General features: G+C 39.4%; 3 protein-coding genes and 1 long non-coding RNA gene across 5 annotated transcripts; 2 read left to right on the forward strand and 2 right to left on the reverse strand.

Moving 5' to 3' along the window:
* The first annotated feature begins 1,146 nt into the window (after window positions 1-1,146).
* LOC306836288 lies at window positions 1,147-1,754 on the forward strand. The gene is made up of 3 exons (XR_013780756.1): window positions 1,147-1,223; window positions 1,384-1,415; window positions 1,698-1,754. It is a non-coding gene; the product is annotated as an uncharacterized lncRNA (long non-coding RNA).
* A 1,885-nt stretch (window positions 1,755-3,639) lies between these two features.
* vdac2 (voltage-dependent anion channel 2) lies at window positions 3,640-9,714 on the forward strand. The gene is made up of 9 exons (XM_079363199.1): window positions 3,640-3,793; window positions 4,995-5,066; window positions 5,170-5,219; window positions 5,703-5,855; window positions 5,953-6,005; window positions 7,193-7,420; window positions 7,903-8,053; window positions 8,142-8,199; window positions 8,720-9,714. Exons 2-9 carry the CDS (start codon window positions 5,000-5,002, stop codon window positions 8,809-8,811), a joined length of 852 nt encoding a protein of 283 aa, XP_079219325.1. The 5' UTR covers window positions 3,640-3,793; window positions 4,995-4,999; the 3' UTR covers window positions 8,812-9,714.
* Window positions 9,715-10,496: 782 nt separating this feature from the next.
* LOC306836032 (uncharacterized protein) lies at window positions 10,497-14,281 on the reverse strand. 2 transcript variants are annotated; one of them, XM_079362911.1, is made up of 3 exons: window positions 12,997-14,279; window positions 12,788-12,912; window positions 10,497-11,965 (listed from the first exon to the last, which is right to left on the reverse strand). In XM_079362911.1, the coding sequence occupies exons 2-3, from the start codon at window positions 12,862-12,864 to the stop codon at window positions 10,726-10,728; spliced, it is 1,317 nt and encodes a 438-aa protein (XP_079219037.1). In that variant the 5' UTR covers window positions 12,865-12,912; window positions 12,997-14,279; the 3' UTR covers window positions 10,497-10,725. The 2 variants fall into 2 exon arrangements, with proteins under 2 accessions (XP_079219037.1, XP_079219038.1); XM_079362912.1 differs by lacking the exon at window positions 12,788-12,912 and having other exon boundaries at window positions 12,997-14,281.
* A 998-nt stretch (window positions 14,282-15,279) lies between these two features.
* On the reverse strand, window positions 15,280-18,632 carry comtd1 (catechol-O-methyltransferase domain containing 1). The gene is made up of 7 exons (XM_079362969.1): window positions 18,484-18,632; window positions 18,272-18,390; window positions 17,016-17,121; window positions 16,344-16,462; window positions 15,859-15,913; window positions 15,646-15,779; window positions 15,280-15,543 (listed from the first exon to the last, which is right to left on the reverse strand). Exons 1-7 carry the CDS (start codon window positions 18,536-18,538, stop codon window positions 15,391-15,393), a joined length of 741 nt encoding a protein of 246 aa, XP_079219095.1. The 5' UTR covers window positions 18,539-18,632; the 3' UTR covers window positions 15,280-15,390.
* Between the last annotated feature and the right edge of the window lie 437 nt (window positions 18,633-19,069).

Raw genomic sequence — 19,069 nt, forward strand, 5'->3', positions numbered from 1 at the left:
TAAAGGAGGTTTTGTGGTTTCTGCAAATATTTTTAACAGGCTTATAATTGAATGTTTTACATATATATTTTACATTATTTATGCACCATATTCCATGGAGATCAGAAATCCCTTTTACAAGGGAGAGCTGACCACAAATAGCAACAATACTGAGTTTCAACTATTATCAAACTCAAAAAAGATTTTGACTTTGTCATTAACAAAGTATTTAAAGAGTTAATAATTGTTTTAACCCAACAACTTTTTATAATACAACTGAAATGTCTGTGTAGGTTCTCAGTTATCCAGGTCATAATTGATCGAAAGGCAACTGGATTGGTTAAAGATCTTCAATCCGCCCAGTTACCTTTGGATCAAGCTTTGAAAATACAATTCAAACATCAACAGCGTCAAATGTTGTCCAAATTATTTCAATGATAATTTCTTTAGGTACACCCAGTCTCTATGTCGATCACAACGAGGTTCAAGTCTTTGAAGGAGATTTCTTTACAATAATCTGTTACCATCGTGTCTCTGGGGAAAATAAGTGGTGTCGCCTGGGTGGGTCCTGTGTGACAAAGTCGTCTGGATTGCTCAATGGAACAGATGTGACAATCAAGGCATCCAGAAACTCTTTCACTGTGACGATGAGTGGACTAAGGACAGAGAGCAGTGGCTGGTATTTGTGTGTCAAAGGAGCATTTCAGATGCCAATGCATGTAAATGTCATTGAGCCACCTGTTACCAGTGAGTACTACAAAGAATTAAAATGGATAAATATAAAAATGTGAAGTATTAATACTTCAAGCAAAAGCTTCTTTTAGATATAAGAAATGGATGCATATCATTGTTGAACTTGCAGTCATTTTTAATATTATTCTTTATATTTGACATGTTTAATTTCCTAATTTCTATTTTATATATTTGTAATAGCTTATTTTATTTTACTTGCATTTAGGTCCTTGCTATGTTGGCTTTGTTGCCCTTGTTAACTAAAAACATGATTCTCATTCTGATTCTCAGCTCCTACCACAGTTAAGAGTGAAAAGCACAGGTGAGAATTCTTAGCAATGGAATGCAACGGCTGTGTATTTAAAACAGTCTAGTTTTTTTTAATTCTTTGGCATGCTTGGCTTTAAATTTGTGATGCTCCAGTGGTCCAGAGATGTTCCTCATCCCTTTATGCTTGTTGATCCTACTTGTGATAACAACTTTGATCACCTGGTTCCTGGTAAAAAGACATAGTAAGTGTTTTCTTAACTTTGATGAATGCAGTATATACCAAATCTGTTGTTTTTTTCCCCATCACATTGTTACTTCACATGACATTTGTGTAGCATTTACATTTGAGTACTAACATGTTTTTTCTTTTTTTTTTCTTTTTTTTTATTATTTCAATTTTAGAGAATCCCACAGCAGAATCTTCAGCAACAACGGTAGGACATTAAGACACAATAAAAAGGATATCATGGTCATGTTATTTACTTTAAAGGCCACCAATACGAAGCAAAACAACCATTTGTTAAAGTTAGATAAATAACTTTAGGGTTTTTAGTTGTAAATTACAGTAAGCATCTAAAAACAGAAACTTCCTTGAGCCATATCTGAAATCACATTACCGGTACTAACCACACAAATGAACCAGTGTGGTTATCTAAACCTATTGCTTTTGTATTCATTCATGCTCGTTCCTTCTGCTCACATTCTGGTTTCCACAGACTGCAGATGAAGTAACATACAGTACTGTACACAAAAAGAGTAAACCCTTAAGCCAGGTAATGGACTGTATGTATATTAAAATGTTTATATTTTACCTTGTATACTAGATTTCGAGTGTGCAATTCTAAACATTTTAATGGACATTTTAATCTCTCTCTCTCTTATGATAATGGATATTTCTCTTTTACTTTGGTTTTCTCTATTTAACTAACATTTGATTTAATCCGACATCAGACTCATGAGGAAATAACATAGTTATTTCAAGCATGTAGAAAATAAAATTCAACATAGTCCTGAACCATGAACATATCAATGCCCGATCGATCTGTTTTATGTCTGTCCCTTTCTTCTAACCCAGAGGTCAGATCTGGAGAAGGATGTGATATACAGCTCTGTGGCAATAATGGACCAAACAAAAGGTACGTTTAAAGAGGTTCTCTCACATTGTGAGGGGTATTACCAATGTTAGCAGAGGAAACACAAGCCCGACTAACTTGTCTTTATTATTACTCTTGTTTTTTTAACAGGTTGAAGGAAAAGTTTTGCAGGCAAAGGGGTTTCAGAGAAATGATGATGGACTGCCCCTTTAAGGTTTTTTTTTTTTTACATTAATAGTAGTATAGTATCTTTTTCCCATTTTTAAAGTACATTTAAAAGAATCCAATGTCTCTGAGCCCAAAGAACCATGTACCCAACACCTAATTGATGCCTGGAGGTCTTAGTTCACCCACAGATTCACTGTACAGTATAATTTTACATCCAAGGACTACACCGCCGAAAAACCAGAAAATGTATTACTTTTTGTTTATATATTTGTAGACTCTACATAAACTGTTCATTTTTCAGCCAATCAACTGGGCGAACTGCATTTGCTTTGACTGAAAATGTGGCTGACTTCCCCATAAGTGTGAAACATTATGATAGTATTTTAGACGTGTTGATGTTAATGCTGTTGATGCTGTGGAAGCTATATATTTCTGTTCCTGCTAAAAAATAGTGAATGCTCTTGGGGTTCTGGTATTTTATTTTCAAAGTATGTATCCACTTGACCTCATCCCAAAGTTTAAAGAAAATCTGATAGAGTTACGTCATTAAAGATATTTCTAAGCATCATCCAACATGCTACAAACTGCTTACAGGTGGAAAAAGGGAGGTATGCAGGAAGCAGAAAATCAGCACATCAGTAGCTTGATTCATGTTTCATTTTACACCTCAGTTACAAACATAGCTGTTCACATGTGCTTTTTATTCATTCTCGCTGTGTCCCGTTATATGAAACAATTTGTGGAAATACTTATAGTAGACCTATAATTAGGCTACTATGCTGTAAGTGGTGTCACAATCACATTGATAAAAGAAAGGGTTATAGAAGGTGCAGAAGATAAGTATTGTGAGGGGCTTTGTGAGCGTATGTTTTTTTTTTCAAAACTGAATATACTATTATTAAAATATTTCTGTCCTATTTATGGAGCATTATGAAATTGTTGTAAAACACATCCATGCATTTATCATTAGCAGAATTGTGTTGATGTATGAATAATTATTGTTTTTAATGTAGCAAAAAGATTTAAACCAGGTGTAGAAAAGATTAATCTTACAAGTAGCTCTCTGTAAAGCTTTACCTTCATTAGAATAGATTTCACCACAATAAATAAAATATACTGCAAACTGCCTGTTTATACAGTCTATGGTTTATATTGACATGGAATAATTATTTCATCAAGGGTCCTATACTGCCTCCTTCAGGAATTGCAGATACAGTCAACAGCGAAGACAAAACTTCAACCGCCGAGAAGTTAACAACATGAACATAAAACGCGAAGGAAATTATTCTTTGACAGAAATATAAATTAATTTAGCATATACATACAACCAAATAAGAACAGTCTATGGGCACAACCAGCGAGAGAATTTTTACTCAGGCATTAATGAGGCCGCCCTGGGTCCTGAGTCTGGATGTGATAGGTCTGCTGTTCAGTGCTGTGCAGTCTCCTTCAGCTCGCCCTCCAACCGGTGACTACAGCCTCGGCCGTGCGGTGTGAGGATCTTCTTCAAGAAAGTGACTTTAGTGTACCGCTAGCCCCATTTTCTACCGGTAAGAGAGCCATTTACTGTTATTAACTCTTTAACAAGCACAAATGAATGTTTGACCGGTCTTGACACACACCGGTAGTCTGCAGGCTACTAAAACTTAGCTCAACTAGCTTCAGTCAGCGTGCTGCGTCTGACACATGCCGAGTTGGAGCAACGTAAATGTACTTCGCATTTAAAGTCCATGTTACAGAAGAGTCGATAGAGCTATGAGACGCTATTATCAGAAAATGTGACTCACATGTTACTTATGTGTTAACTGCAGTGTCTTTATCCTCCCTACGGCCTAGTTAGCTGTACTTGAGGTTACTTGTCTAGCTGATAATGCTAATAAACGGGTTAATTATCGTGTTGCAGTAATTGGCATTTGTAAGTTCCTTGCCACGCCTAGCTGCTCCTGCCAATTCCCGTGGATGAGTAGTTTAAACAAAGGCCAGGCTTTAACTAGCCTCTCCAATGCAGCAAAATGGCTCCTCTGCCTCTCCGTAACCTTGTCCAGACTCTGGACCAGCTGTGGGACCACCTGCACCCCTGGAGTCACCCTGCACTGGATTACACTTTTTAAAACAAACATTATGATCGTCATAATCACAATTTACGACCTTAATTTGGTGACATGAAGGTTGTCAGGCATGCTGTTGTAACTCAAGGTGTGGTATAGTATGCGCTAACCCGACACAGTAGGTACAGGTTGACGTGCAACAAGGCAGATCTGTGAGTCTACTCAGCTTTAATAAAGTAGTCACATTTTGGCTTTTAATGTCTTCCAGTGTAAGGCCCAACTTTCCATTCAACAGGTGTGTAATTACAAGATTAAAGATGGTAGTATAGGACACACGCAACTGAGCCAGACTTATTTTACATTGTTTGATTAGAATTACCTTCCATATACAAACATTGTTTGTGATTGTAATAAAACGCTAATAATACTTGTACATGAACAACTCAAACAGTGCATTTATTTGTGACGTGTGTACTGTAACCTGTACAAATGATTTAACATACAGGGGCATGGTGCATTTACTCAAATGTGACTCTTTGTGAAGTAATATGAATATCTCGCACTGCATTATGTACATTTTGAGGTTGTAGTATAATTTAAAAAAAAAAAACATGCAGTAGAATTTTGTTTCATTAAACCAGCACTAATTAATGTGACTCAGGACTATACAATTTAATAAGCTGTCATTTTATTCCCTCTACAGATATAATGGCTGTGCCTCCCTGCTATGCTGACTTGGGCAAATCTGCCAAGGACATCTTCAACAAAGGCTATGGTAAATTTTTCTGGGAGTATTGATGGCGTAGTATTTTGGTGTTTATTTCCTGTAAAGCCTGATGTTTGTGGTACTGATTGAACAAAACAATTGTTTTCTTCAGGATTTGGCTTGGTGAAGCTCGACGTCAAGACAAAGTCAGCCAGTGGAGTGGTAAGGTCATTTCTTTATGCATTAATGGTTTACGCCATCGTACTGTGATGACACTGCTACCTTTGATTGCATAGGAAGATGTTTTACCTACCAAAACAATGAACATCTTCACTTGACTTTAGACACAACAGGCCTGGTTGATTACAAAGGATTAAAAACAAGTATTTTATTGACAGTAACTTGTTTTGCTGTTTTTGGTCTTACAAGCTTTTTTTCTGGACATTAGTCAGAAGCCCACTAGTAATAAACAGTTCTACCCAAAGTGTTGTAAACATCAAACATGATTATATATTCAAATAACCAATTGTATCAGGTTTTTTTTATGTTTTAAGCAACAAATAAAAATGATTCCTTTTTAGAAACTATAATAGTCTGACTTTGGATGAAGTGGTTTACTTTGATTCTTGGTCATTTCATCCAGACTACTGTGTCTTTAAGTTTTTCTTGTCATTCTTCATTTCTTTACATCTGTCTCTCCCTCAGGAGTTCAAGACTGCCGGTTCCTCCAACACTGACACCAGCAAAGTTGCAGGCAGCCTGGAAACTAAATACAAAAGGTCAGAATATGGTCTGACCTTCACCGAGAAGTGGAACACAGACAACACCTTGGGAACAGAAATCACTGTTGAGGATCAGGTAAGGGAAATTCTTTTTCACCAACGTGTTTCTACCCAGAAACCTCGACAGGACAACATTGGTTGTAATAATAATAATGTTTTCTTTTATTTTACAGATTGCTAAGGGCCTGAAGTTGACATTTGACACTACCTTCTCACCAAACACTGGGTAAGATAATGGCTTGAAAATAAGTTAATTAGGATGATGATTATAGGAAAGCTAAGTTTCATGGGAGTTTCACTTCTTCTCATCAAAGTTCACTCTGCCAAACATAGCTCAAACTGCCTGTTGCCTCATCATGACTCACTTCTGCAACCTGATATGTGTTTTACAGGCTTGTGACAAGTGTAGTTACCAGCCATGTGACATTTGGTCTCAATATGGAACGAGTACCCTGAAACATTTTACTGTGATTGGCTGTTAGGGTTTGTCCTGTTTTATCTTTATTCATGCTTTTCAGTTTGTTTTCCAAGATAAAAAACAACAATATATGTTTGACTGTGTGTAGCTGTTCAGCCAATGTTGTTGCTTTCTATGAAGTGTAAATCACCAGAGGGAAGAGGTGTGTGGCCCAGAGAACATTCTCCTTCATGTTTAGGGTGTAGAGGATGGGGAGTTTTATGAATACTAGGCCTGCAACAACGTCTTTAAAATTCATAATTAAGTGTTGATTTGTTGTGTCGCTCGTTTATTACATCACTCACCGCTCAGATGCTTGAGCTGCGTGCAGTTTGATTAAATTTTACTTTACTTTCATTTATCACAATGATGCTTATAATTTAAGCATTGATGAAAAATACCAGGAGAAATATCCATCAATGACAGTTTTTCATGAAGTGTTGGTGAGCCTAAAGTAGATAATGATTATACAAACTCAGTTGAAAACATACATGTTTTTTTAAAGTTAAGAGACGTGATAGGCATGTTACTGGTGAGCTGACAATGAAAGTCCATGATCTATCCCCCACTGTGCATGTTCGTGAAAATGTAAATGGGGTAGAGGAGAGATGTAAGGCTACATGGATGGAGCATATATTAGCCCACAGTGTCAGACTGGTAAAGGAACTACAGCAGGGAGTTGTCGTGTGTGGGGTGAAGTGTCAAAGGGTCGTGATTCAAAGCTGGTGAAGCGTGCAACTGGCAGATCCGTTTTTCAGTTTGTGGCCTTTCAAACCGTTATTTTCTTATCATATGTCCTGCTTAAGCTGACTGCTGGCAGAGTGCCTGCTTCTAGCTTATCTCCGGGGGCTCATAAATCTACAGCTGTGCCTCAACAACCTCAGGCCATTATGACTTTAAAGAGTTTTTATAATGAATGTTAAACATCAGGTTAATCAATGTCTGTTTATCAACAGCAAGAAGAGTGGCAAAGTCAAGACCGCCTACAAGCGCGAGTTCGTCAACCTGGGCTGTGATGTCGACTTTGACTTCGCCGGCCCCACCATCCACGGAGCTGCTGTCATCGGCTACGAGGGCTGGCTTGCCGGTTACCAGATGACCTTTGACACGGCTAAATCCAAGATGTCCCAGAACAACTTTGCCATCGGCTACAAGACCGGAGACTTCCAGCTGCACACCAATGTGTAAGTAGAATGACCACAAAATATTTTTGAAATGTCCATCAAAGCTGCAACCAAAGTCTCAAGTCGTATAACATAGTCATATCGCTTTCCCTGCCAATTTACAGCCATCATGCTTAAACTCGCAGGTGGCTAAACTCTTTAAATACAAACAATGAAGCTTGTACACCAAGTCTTTGTGCTTTGGATTGGAACTGTAATGTTGTCCTGCACGGTTCAACCGAAGAGATTGGAAAGAAGCCATTCTGTTTGGGCCTGTTTGGCAAATTATTTTCTCAATCACAAATGAAGAGGGGTTCGACTGTAACACTGAACATTTTCTATCTGTGATGAATTTACCACAATGGTTCCGTAAAGTTACACCAACCGACAGTGAGAAAATTGGATGTTTCTGCAAGATCATGATAAGACCCTCCTGGACCATCATCAGTCTGTTGCTTTAAGTTGTTCCCATATCACATCTCTTCTGCTCGTCATCTTTAAAGCAACGACGGAGCCGAGTTTGGAGGATCCATCTACCAGAAGGTGAGCGACAAGCTGGAGACGGCAGTCAACCTGGCCTGGACCGCTGGCAGCAACAGCACACGCTTCGGTATTGCAGCCAAATACCAGCTGGACAAGGATGCGTCCGTCAGTGTAAGTAGATCAGCGGAGGCGACTCACTGAAGAGATGCCTTATATATAATAATCAGACTGACCTTATCATGTTTATTTTTTTCCACAGGCTAAAGTGAACAACAACAGCCTTATTGGTGTTGGGTACACCCAGACACTCAGACCAGGTAGGTTGGTTTTTCTACCGGTTCATGGGCAGCTGGTGAATGTTCTTTCAGATGTTTATCAATGACGTTTACAGTTACTAAGTTCTTGATTTGAAGCTGGGATTTTGCTTCATGACATAGAACTGTTGATTGAAGTAACACCTAACAGTGTCTTCACACAGTCATAGAGCTGTGTCGGTCTGAAACGAAAGGACAAAAAGAGGTCGGCGTGTTTCAGCTGCGGTTGAGTAGAGTGAAGGGAAGCAGATACCGCCTCATCGTCTGCGTTCTGCTCACAGCAAGAACACCAGCGTTAGTGAGAAAGGAGAACTGCTCCAGCTGCTCTCCGGTTGATGTTGCAGTACACAGCATAAATTTGGCGTCTTTATAGCATAAGCTCTAAAAACCGAGCAGTCCAACGGAGGGAGATGTTGATATAGTTAAGTCTGTACTTCACGTTTCTGTTAAAACTCTGAATTCCTTTTGTTTTTGTTTTTCTTGCATGTATACTTTCTAATGTTGCTTGCTCTTGTCCGTGCAGGTGTGAAACTCACCCTGTCTGGCCTGGTCGATGGCAAGAACATCAACGCAGGAGGCCACAAGCTGGGCCTGGGCTTGGAACTTGAAGCTTAGGTTTTCCTCACACTGCAAGGGACTAGGGAATATCAGAAGAATCTGGCCTTAAAAGTATGTCCAACTCAAACCAGCAGGGGGATATCTTGGAGAGTTTCAATCAAAGGCTACAACAACAAACTTGTCGTGGTACCGCTTCAAGTTGGTACTTCAGTCATTGGTTTATTTGACCTTTTGTTGCTTTTTACCTTGTAGTAACATCTGTCCAAGAGACAGCTGGGTGGCATATAATTTATAAATCATGTCATTGATCCTGTCCAGAACTGCCATAATAATAACATCCAATACAATCCCTTTGCCTGTCCTCAACTCTGTGTGGCTTTATTGGAAACCCAATCCCAGACACTCCGGTTTTCTTAACGAGGACATCCGTGGACAGTTTTGTGTGGTGAGCGTCGTCATCCTTTTGATTGTACAATCATGACCATCTGATATTCCTTTGTCATCTACAGTTTTAATTTGCAAACCATGTTAAGTACACTAGACTTTCTCTCCAATTGTTTAAATAGCGCTGCACCCTTCCTTTTATGCACACAAGGACAAACTAAAAGCTCTTCAAACTTTTTTTTGTGCCGGCCATTGGGGATCGTGAAATACTTTGAAGCTTCCTTAAACTGGGTAGTTTTTGGGTCGCTCAAAGACTGGTTTGAGAGGGAAAACTTGTATGCTTGGCCGACCAAGCAGAATTAAATGCGTTATTTTATTTTCTGTATATCACAGAAAGTGGGAGCTCCAATATTAATGTTCACAGTAATGCCAAACTGTCATGGTGTGGAAGAGGTGCAACGTAAAGTGTGCGCGTGTGGAAAGTCCCTGCACTGGGTTGAGACAGAGCCCAGAGGAAGTCATGAGGGTCCTAATGTGTATGTATACATTTTCAATAAAGTCTTTGAACTTCACAAACTCATTTTAGTATGTGATCATGATGCATGTGCTGCTGATGGGTCATTAAAGAGTGAGATGTGCTCAAAGGGGGAGATTTAGACTTTTGTTAAATGTAGTAGAGCCATAACGTTTTCCTTTTTTTAACACGTTAGCATCCACAGGAAACTGCTATTTTCCAGCTCTTTAAAAGGAAAAGGTCTTTCTTACCCCACTGAAGTTTTTTTTAGGTACGTCCATAAAAGCCAAAGTCTTGGTTGTGTGCCCTGGAAATGAATGAGTCATACTTATGGGACGGAGGATGCATAAGTCAACTGCATCCTGTAACATCTCCAAGGACAGCAGTGTTTGTTTATAAAGTACAGGGGGGAAAAAATCCCTGCATTCAAACTTCCCTTTTGGATGTCTCAGGTGTAAAACCCATAAAAGCAAAGATTGAAAGAAAACAAAAACCAGCTCAGAATAAGTAGAAATGAGCCACTTGAGTTAAACAGTGTTGAAGAGTAAGGCGATTAAAGGTATCTAGAATCCTTTCATAATATGCATTTCATCGGCTCATACCGTATAAAGGGATGTGTTGCATCTGCCCTGGTTTGAGTGACTTTATGAATCAACAGGTCCTAATCTCTGATTCAAGGTTATTTCCCTACAAGTTGTCATGGCAATGCATCAGCTGCATTAAGAGGTGTACATGATGTGGACAAAGTACAGAAATGAGCCATAAACTTTTATTGGTATTGCATTTATTTCTTAGTCGATAGCAAAGCAAGCAATCAAATGACACTTTAAGGTGACACTAGAAGGTGAGTCAGGTTCTTTGTACACAAGTCATGTTGAAGCTCAAAGACAAAGCTGCTGCAAACATGCTCTCTTTCAGTGGTCGTCCTTAAAAACAAACCTCTTAATGCTTTGCCTGTGTATTCAATTAGCTCTTTCCAAAAATAAGCCATTCATTTAGTGCAGCTTCCCTGTCCCCTGTGTGGCCTGTAAACTGGCATTTCACATCCTCCACATCCCTCTCTGTTTAGCCTCTTAAGAGACTGTTTTACTACTCTCCATCTTCTCAAGTTGACCTTGAGGCTCGTCCCTTTTCTCCATACCGTCACTCAGCTTTGATGTCTGATTCTGGCTGCGTTCTGCTAACTCTTTCATACCTTCATTTGACTTCTCCTTTGGTAAAACACTCTGGTCTGCACTGTCTGCTTTCTTATCCTCTTCAGGCAGATTGTTCACGTCCGATTTGAGAGATGATTCTTTAACTTGACCTTCATGGCTCTTCTCTTGAGAAGCATCTTGAAAGCTTTTTGCTACGTCACCCTCAACTTCTGCAGTTTTGGATTGACTGCTCTCCTTTGACTCCGTTTCACTGTTGTTCTTTTCATCAGCGCTTTTGATTGTAACTGCAGATGCTAGAGACGGTTTTGAAGTGTCCTGCGTTTCCTCATGCACCGTGCTCTTTGTGGTTTTCTCAGCAGTTTCTGAAGCTAAAGCTGGGCCGTTGTCCTTCACTTGAGCAACGCTGCTTAGCTCTCGAGTTGTGTCCGATTCTGTTGACGCGCCGGCAAAGTTTCCATCCCCAGGTTTTGTCACTTGCTCTCTCTCAGCGTCAACCTTTTTACCATCATCAGAATGTTTCTGTCCTGCAGGGACCTCTGGCGTTAAATCCTCCAGTGGAGAAGAGAGATGTTTACGAACTCCAGCGACGTTTTCTTCTTTTGAGATTTTAACTACTTTTCGATGCTCATTTTCTTCATCATTTGTGCTCTCGCTGGATAAATCATTGCCTGCAGAAGGATCTTCTACGCTACAATCCACTTTATTGCCTTCTACTTCAGTCTCCATCTCTTCTCTTGTTTTTGTTTTCTCACTGTCATCCACCTCCACGGGACTCTCCTCATCACCTCCACTGACTGAATCTCCTACTTGAGCCTGCTCACTATCAGGGACCTGCTCACCATCTTCCTGTCCACCGTCTTTATTACCACCCTCTTCCTCATCACTGCTCCCTCTATCCCTTTTCGCCTGCTCATCCCTTCCCCCCTCCGTCTCCTCTGACCCTGTCTCCTCAAATTCGGACATTTCTATTTCTCTCGTGGTCTCCGTTATGATCTCCTCTACGAACTTGTAATGGGGCTCAGCTCGTCTGTTCGGCGCTCCCGGTCTGCTGAGGCAGGGCAGGGTGTAAATGGGGGATTGGTGGTAGATGTAGGGCAGAGAGATGTGGGAGTCGGTCATCGAGGACAGGCGAGCTTCCTCGCCGCAAAGTAGTTTCCTGCAAGGTAAGAGATTTGAGATTTCACCGACAATAACCACAACTGTAATACAATGTATTGAAGGTATTATAGTGCTTTGTCTGTTTCATGTTCTTTATTTCCTTCACTTCGGAGCCAAAGCAAGGACATTAGAGTCAATAATGGGGGGAATCTGTTTCCTAAAGAGCAACACTTTATTGACGAGAAATGCTTTTCTTTAATAACTTGAGGCTTTAATATTTGGTGATGGGTAGCTCTTGTTCAGAATAGTGGCAGGATGGCCACAGAAAACTTCCCTAAACAACAGCGTACTGCTCTCAGTGCATCAGCTCTACAAAAATACTTCCTTGTTATTTAACTAACCAATCAGACACAAGGATGATGTAGACATGCACACTGTTCCTACCTCTTTGCATCTCTTCTGTTATACAAAAACCAAAGCAAATACCAAGGCTGTAAATCAGTGTTTCAATACTTTTTAGTGTAATTTATTTGTTTTCCGTTAAGAACACTCCTCTGTTTGTGTCGTGGTTGGTTCTTAAGTAACACATTTGATACTATTAAAAAGATCCTGATAAATAATCATTGTTTTTTTCACAACAGTTTTGTAAACCCAATCTGTAAAGAGTTGGCTGTACAAACAAAGTTAAGATAATTATTTAATCTGAGCATATGAATGGAAACCCTTTTTTTCTTTTCTGTATCAGATAAATCTTATTTTTACTGTTATTCATTGCAGTGTAGCCCTTGACATAAAGATACTACAGGAACGTGTAAAACTAAAGTTTATATATATATATATATATAATGGCTTAATCCTACCTGAATTAAGCACTACATACCTGTAAGAAAGTATCTCCACATCCAAAGCCATCTTCACATTCAACAGCTCTTGGTATTCCCGCAGATAACCAGACATGTCAAACTTGCAATTTATGAGCTCATTTTCAAGTTCTTTGATTGTGTTCTGCATGGAGAGAGAAAGGAGGACATTTGTGTTATGTTTACCACCTGAGCACTGAGCAATGACTTCATTGGGACGAAGTCTCACCTGGTAATGAATGATCTCTTCGTTGTGGCGATCCTCCACGTCATGCAGCTGCTTCTCCAGCGCCTCCCTGGTTCCTTTAGCGCAGTCCAGCTCGATGTGCTTGGCCTGCAGGCGCCTCCTATACTCCTGGATCTCTTTCTGGGTCACCTTTAACGCCTCCCTCTTGCTCTAGGCCACTTTTGTTAGTTTTGCAAACTGAGATCTGAAAGTTTCTCCTACCTGCTGGAGGTCGGCCACGGAATGACCTTCCAGCTGTGCTCGGATGTCCTTTAGTGCTGCAGTGACGCCGGGGTCGTCAAATCCATACGCTCGGACGCTCACCTGCGCGTTCTGGATTTGATCATTCATTTCCGACACCTCGGTCTCGTGCTTTCTCTTCAGGAAATGGATTTCGTCCACGAGAGTCTGTGCCTTCTTATCCAGGTGCAGCTTAGCCTGATACGCATCATTGATGTCCTTTTTGAGGAGCACAATACTTCTCTCTGCATCTGATCTGCCACGCTCCTCCTGCTCATGTTGCCTTTTCAACATAGACACCTCGTCGTCTAAATTTCGATGCTCTATTTCAATCTGATGCTTCTGATGGCTTATATCCTGAACCAGCTGTCTCAGGTTCCTGAGCTCTAGTCCGTACTCCTCCTCCAAGCAGGATGCAGGTTTTATTTTCCCTTTGATCTCCTCGATCTCCCTTTCCAGCAGATGATTCTGGTGCTCCAGCTGGTGCACCTTATCAATGAATCCTGCAAGACGATTGTTCAAGCCTTGCATCGAGTCCTTCTCGTTAAACCTCAGACTCATGCTCGTGGAGCCGACACTTGTGTCTAATGCCGCGCGTGCCGATGTGTATTGTAAATACTCATCTTTGTGCATTCTGTTGGGCAATCTGAATCTGTTATCCATGCTGTGTCTCGTACTGATGTGCTGGATCTCCGATGCAGGGTCGCTTCATGCGGACTTTTTATAAGCGCCGCCATCTGCTTGGTCTGCAGAACGGAGCTGTCCGCGGTGCTGAAAAGGTGTAGCGTCAGCTGACGCTTTAATGAGAGCTTACACTACGTTCTGTCGCAGAGAGCAGTCACGTGGTTTAACTAACGGCATATGCAAGTTCAAAAACTACCGAACCCCTCCGACTTGGACCGAATTGTTTTTTCCTGATAGCACAGTGCAGTAATCGTTTGTAAGCTCGTTTAACATTGTTTTACATCAACTTGCTTTATTTGACTTTGCAAGTGACGTCATATAAAAATCCATGCAATAGTCCTTTTCAAACACTTCTTTAAAACAAGAATAGGAGTTTGCCCTCACCTTTTTAATATTAAAGTAAGCCGTATTATTATTTTTTTACAATGGTACAATTTAAATTGAAGAGCATGGAGTCAGTTCTGTGCTTGGCCTTTAGGATTTGTTTTATCTTCAAAGTTGACAGCAAAGCATGATGCATCGGCTGTCTTGGGCTCTCCTTTTTCTTGCTGCTATTCCTTAATCCAGATGTTTTGATATGGATACTCCTCCTCAAAGAGGTTTTAGCCTTTTCTCTCTTGTTTGTTGTTTTTTTTCCCTTCTCAACTGGTCTTAGACTCGAGATCTACCACCAAAAACTGTTGAAAACGTCCTAAATCACATTTCTGATATTTTTCATCCAGTCAGTATTATTTGATGTGCAGATTTGACCTCTGACTGTACAAAACAAATGACAGAACTAAGACAAAACCAACATTTTTGAAAACAGCGCTTCATTGACTTTTTGACAAAAAAAAAAAACGTTTTAAGACGCACATTCGTGACCCACCAACAACAGCTTCATGACCCACTGTTGAATAAAAATAAAAATGTGTTGTGGTAGAAATTACCTTTTTTACCCTCAACCAAGGCTCATGTTTTAAATAAGTACCCTCATCTAACCTGATCATTTACCTACTATACTTACTGTATATAAAAAACACACGTGATCTCTAACATGCAGATGACACCTTTCAAACAAACAGTCGGGTGTTTTCATCTCAGTGCAAATAACTTAATTGTTGCCTCTTTAAAAGCTGTTACTGTAAGTTACCCTCTGCTTACATTATTTTGTTGTTTTGGCTGTTGATGCCATGCATAGATTAGCGTATCAGCTTGTTAACAAAATGAAGTGTTTCATGTTCCGTTTCAAAGAACGGCAAAGCGTTGTTTTTAAATGTGTATCTGATCCTGAGTTAAAGCACTGTGATATGTTCTGACAGTCATCTTCACTGTTCAAACTATATATAGTTTTCTTCTTTGGGTAAAGACTGAGGACAGAGATGAAGGTGACATGTTTATTCTGCTGTTAAAAAAACCCACAATCACTGGATGATTACTGCAGCTTTGCAGAGACAATGATGATCCTCTACCCAGCTTTATTCAGACTGTGACTTAGCGTTTAATGGCAAGGGTCAGCCCATCTCCCACAGTGAGCATGCTCAGATCAATCCTTTCGTCTTTGTGCAGCTTCTTATTGAGAGCGTCCAAGGCCTGTGAGGTTGGGTCATCCTGAGCAGGATTCACAACACGTCCACTCCACAGCACCTACAACAACCGAGCCATTTAATTCAAGTATACTTTAAACTTATCAGTTCGACTTCATGCTTCCTCTGAATACTCCACCTGCTTTTTTTAACATGTACTTACATTATCAATCGCAATGATGCCCCCTTCTCTGATGAGCTCAAGGGACTTCTCATAGTATCTGTCATAGTTGAGTTTGTCAGCGTCGATGAAAACAAAGTCATACGTTCCTGCTTCCCCAGCTGCTAAAAGCTCATCTGATGATGGAGAGGTTAGAATTAAACTGCAAAAATAAGGAAGTCTGAAATAATAACTTAGATTTGTATACAAACGTACCCAGTGTTCCTAAGGCCATCTGTTGCTTTACATCTATCTTGTTTTCTGCACCTGCCTAGAAAAAAAGGTTTCATTTTCTGAGTCGAAATACTCGGACTTTTTTTTTTCTTTAATTGCTTTTTAAAGAGAGAGCTTGAACAGAGATTGATTTATTGTCTTGACTTTGCAACTTTACATGACACAGTCCCCTGAGCAGACACCTTTTTTTTTACTCTCCAGTTGGCAGAATTTAGTAAAGACATATACTGACAGAAGGTAGGTGTGCTGTCTGCTGCACTTTTTTACCCTCACCAAGGCAACAATCAATCTTCCTCAGCGTACAAAAGGCCACATTCAAGTGTTACACAGGAGCAGTCTTTTTTTTTATTTATTTTTTTTATAATGCATCCAACAACTACAGTGTTAGGGTCAGAGGTTTCATGAACAAATCTGTATTTATCTTGTAGAGAATGTAATTCTTGCAAGTTAGATTGAAATGTCCTCACCTCTTTAAAAAACGGTTTGGCAATGTTTATATAAGTTTCCACTATTTCGCAAGCCACCACGTGTCCATTCTCTGGCATGGCCAAAGCCATGCTCAGTGCGTTGTACCCTGTGTACATCCCTGCAGAATACAAATAGTGTTATCCCATCAGTCAATACTTCATCATTCATACTTCTGTCTTTTCAACATAATAAGAAAATGGGGAAAAAGCATGAAAAATAGCCCACCACATGTATCTACAATTAAATCAAAATAAACGATTAAGGGACATTTTATTACCACTGACGAGTTCAGAGTTCTGAAACAGGATTTTGGAATGAATGTGGTCTGCGTTATCCAACATATCTAGCAAGCAAATTCATAGTGTTGCACATTTATTTTTCCAGATATATTAATGTTATGAAATTCAAGGATTAAAAGCCCAGAAGCTCTGATTGATCAGTTACATTCAGACAGAAAACTTAAAAATCACTCCCAAAGTTAGTTTTGTCTGAAATGATCACATTCTTTATCGTAAAGTATCTCAGTAATCAGAATTTGATCAGTCATGTACTGAAAATAAGTTATTGGCAGTGGTTTTAATTTCCCATTGAACTATTTTGTTTCTTTAGAAAAATGGTCAATATTAGACATTTATGCTATTAAAAAAATAGTTGTTCTCACAGGAACTCACCAATTTCAATGGCTTTAGTCCCATTTATCAGTTTAATGAGATTTGACATGAGCTGGGCTTGCTCACTGGCCACCATCATGATGTTCCACGGGTCCTGAAGGGTTCTCTGGGATTAAAAAAACGCGTATAGTTTTTATTTATTAGGTATGTCTTAAAGGATAAAAATGTTTTCTTGACGTTCCTTGACTGTCTCGTCTCTGACACTATGCTGCCCTCTAGTGGTCATATGTTATACTAATCAGATCCTGAAAGTATATACCGTGTTTGCCTTTGTAGGTGAATTTGATATGTACAGAAAGACATGATTGGAACATGTGACACAAAACGCCAACTAAACAACTTTAATTCAGAGCACGCTTGTCCTCTGAAAAAGTTTCCAAAAGTTTAGAAGCAACATCTTCAAAGCCACAATCATCTATAGTTTTTAGCCTGCAGCACCATTTGACCAAGCAGCCATCTTATTTGACCTAAATAACCAGCTGATGGCTACAGCATTCTAATGAATGGCCACATGTCCCTACCCATGCTAAGCTATAGCTGAGAAAAAATGTAATTTTATAGGGAATATAAATGGCACTGAAACTTTTCCACAACATTGTCAGATATCCTGCAGCCAGTGGTGGAGGAAGCCCTTAAAAGGTCACTTAAGTACGAGCTAAAATACAAGGCTTTAATTAATTTTCTGAAATAGCAGCCATTCTTTAGCAATTTTACAAAAGGATTGCCACCTTGATTCAGTGAAGTATCAGAAGTCCTACAGAATGGCCCATTTTGTAAAGACTGATACAGTATGTAGAATACTTTTTTTTTTTTTTTTTTTTTTTTTTTTTAACTGATGGGTCCACATGCTTTTGTAGGTGTAGCTATTTGTAAGTACTTAATTTTTGTTTGGTGCATATCACTTTAACAATGTATGTCCTTGAAGTTACAAATAATTCTCACAAAAATTCTTGTGTCGACAAATAACAGTAACTTTATTGTAAATATACCACATCTAAACTTTTAACTGATCGCTAAAAATGAACAAGTGCAGGGCAAAGAGGAAACTTGATTTCAGAGGAAAATCAATTCACTTGATCACATCATAGTATTTCAGTAACTCCAGCTACATGTTAGATATTTGCAAGTCATCAAAAGTACAATATTTGCTTCAAGACAACATCATTAGAAATATACTTCAGTGCAGCGCTTGAAAAAAAAAAAGGAACAAAAAGTGAATTTCAGTGTTGTCAAACAGGGTTTTCTGCTTCTCTTACCAGTCTGAGTTTAGTAAGCACTGGGTGCTCCCTCAGAGAGTTGTTAACAACATACTGCAGCACAGGATCGTCCTTCCCTTTGCTGTGGCTCTTCCCAATAAATGCAGACTGTCCCACACCTGAAACACCAGACACAGAGCAGCCAGCTTCCATTAAAAGCAATCCAAGTCATGTAGGTCATCTGTCTGATTATGCACTAAACCACAACATACCGGTCAGGACAACTGCGAGTGCAAAGCAGAGAAGCATTTTGGTATCTATCCCCATTATGTTCTGTAGTCTGAGTTCAAGGAAGGTTGAACAGCAAAGACAAAACAAACACTGACTTGCACACTGTCTGTCCCTTTTTGAACTGTTTGATTAGTTTCCTCACTGAGTGGGAGGCTCAACATATTGATTTTCTGAGTAAACTGCAAAGGTACGAGTGTTTTCAAAGTGACTATTATGACTGGACATCAAAATAAAATATACAAAGGAAAGATAACACCTTTTGGCTATATTGTGCCACAATGAATTAAAAAAGTTCTGCGCATGCCCAGTCAAGCACTTTAAAGTATTTTGTGTTTATTGTTCACATTGTGATCCTGAATGCACAGCTTAAAATGACTGCAATGTGTGAGATTTCATTCTTCTTAATTTGTGGGAAAATACCTTTTAATTCCATTCAGAGATACATTTTTTTTCTGGGTGGTGAAAATAGCACCATGCAAAGTTTATTGTCCTTAAAAAATTTTATTTAAAAAAACAAAAAAAGCTCCACATCTCTGGCTCACCTCTTTGTTTGCCTACAGTGGATTG

This window comes from Symphodus melops (genome assembly GCF_947650265.1).
Source record: "Symphodus melops genome assembly, chromosome: 15".
NCBI classification, from domain to species: Eukaryota; Metazoa; Chordata; class Actinopteri; order Labriformes; family Labridae; genus Symphodus; species Symphodus melops.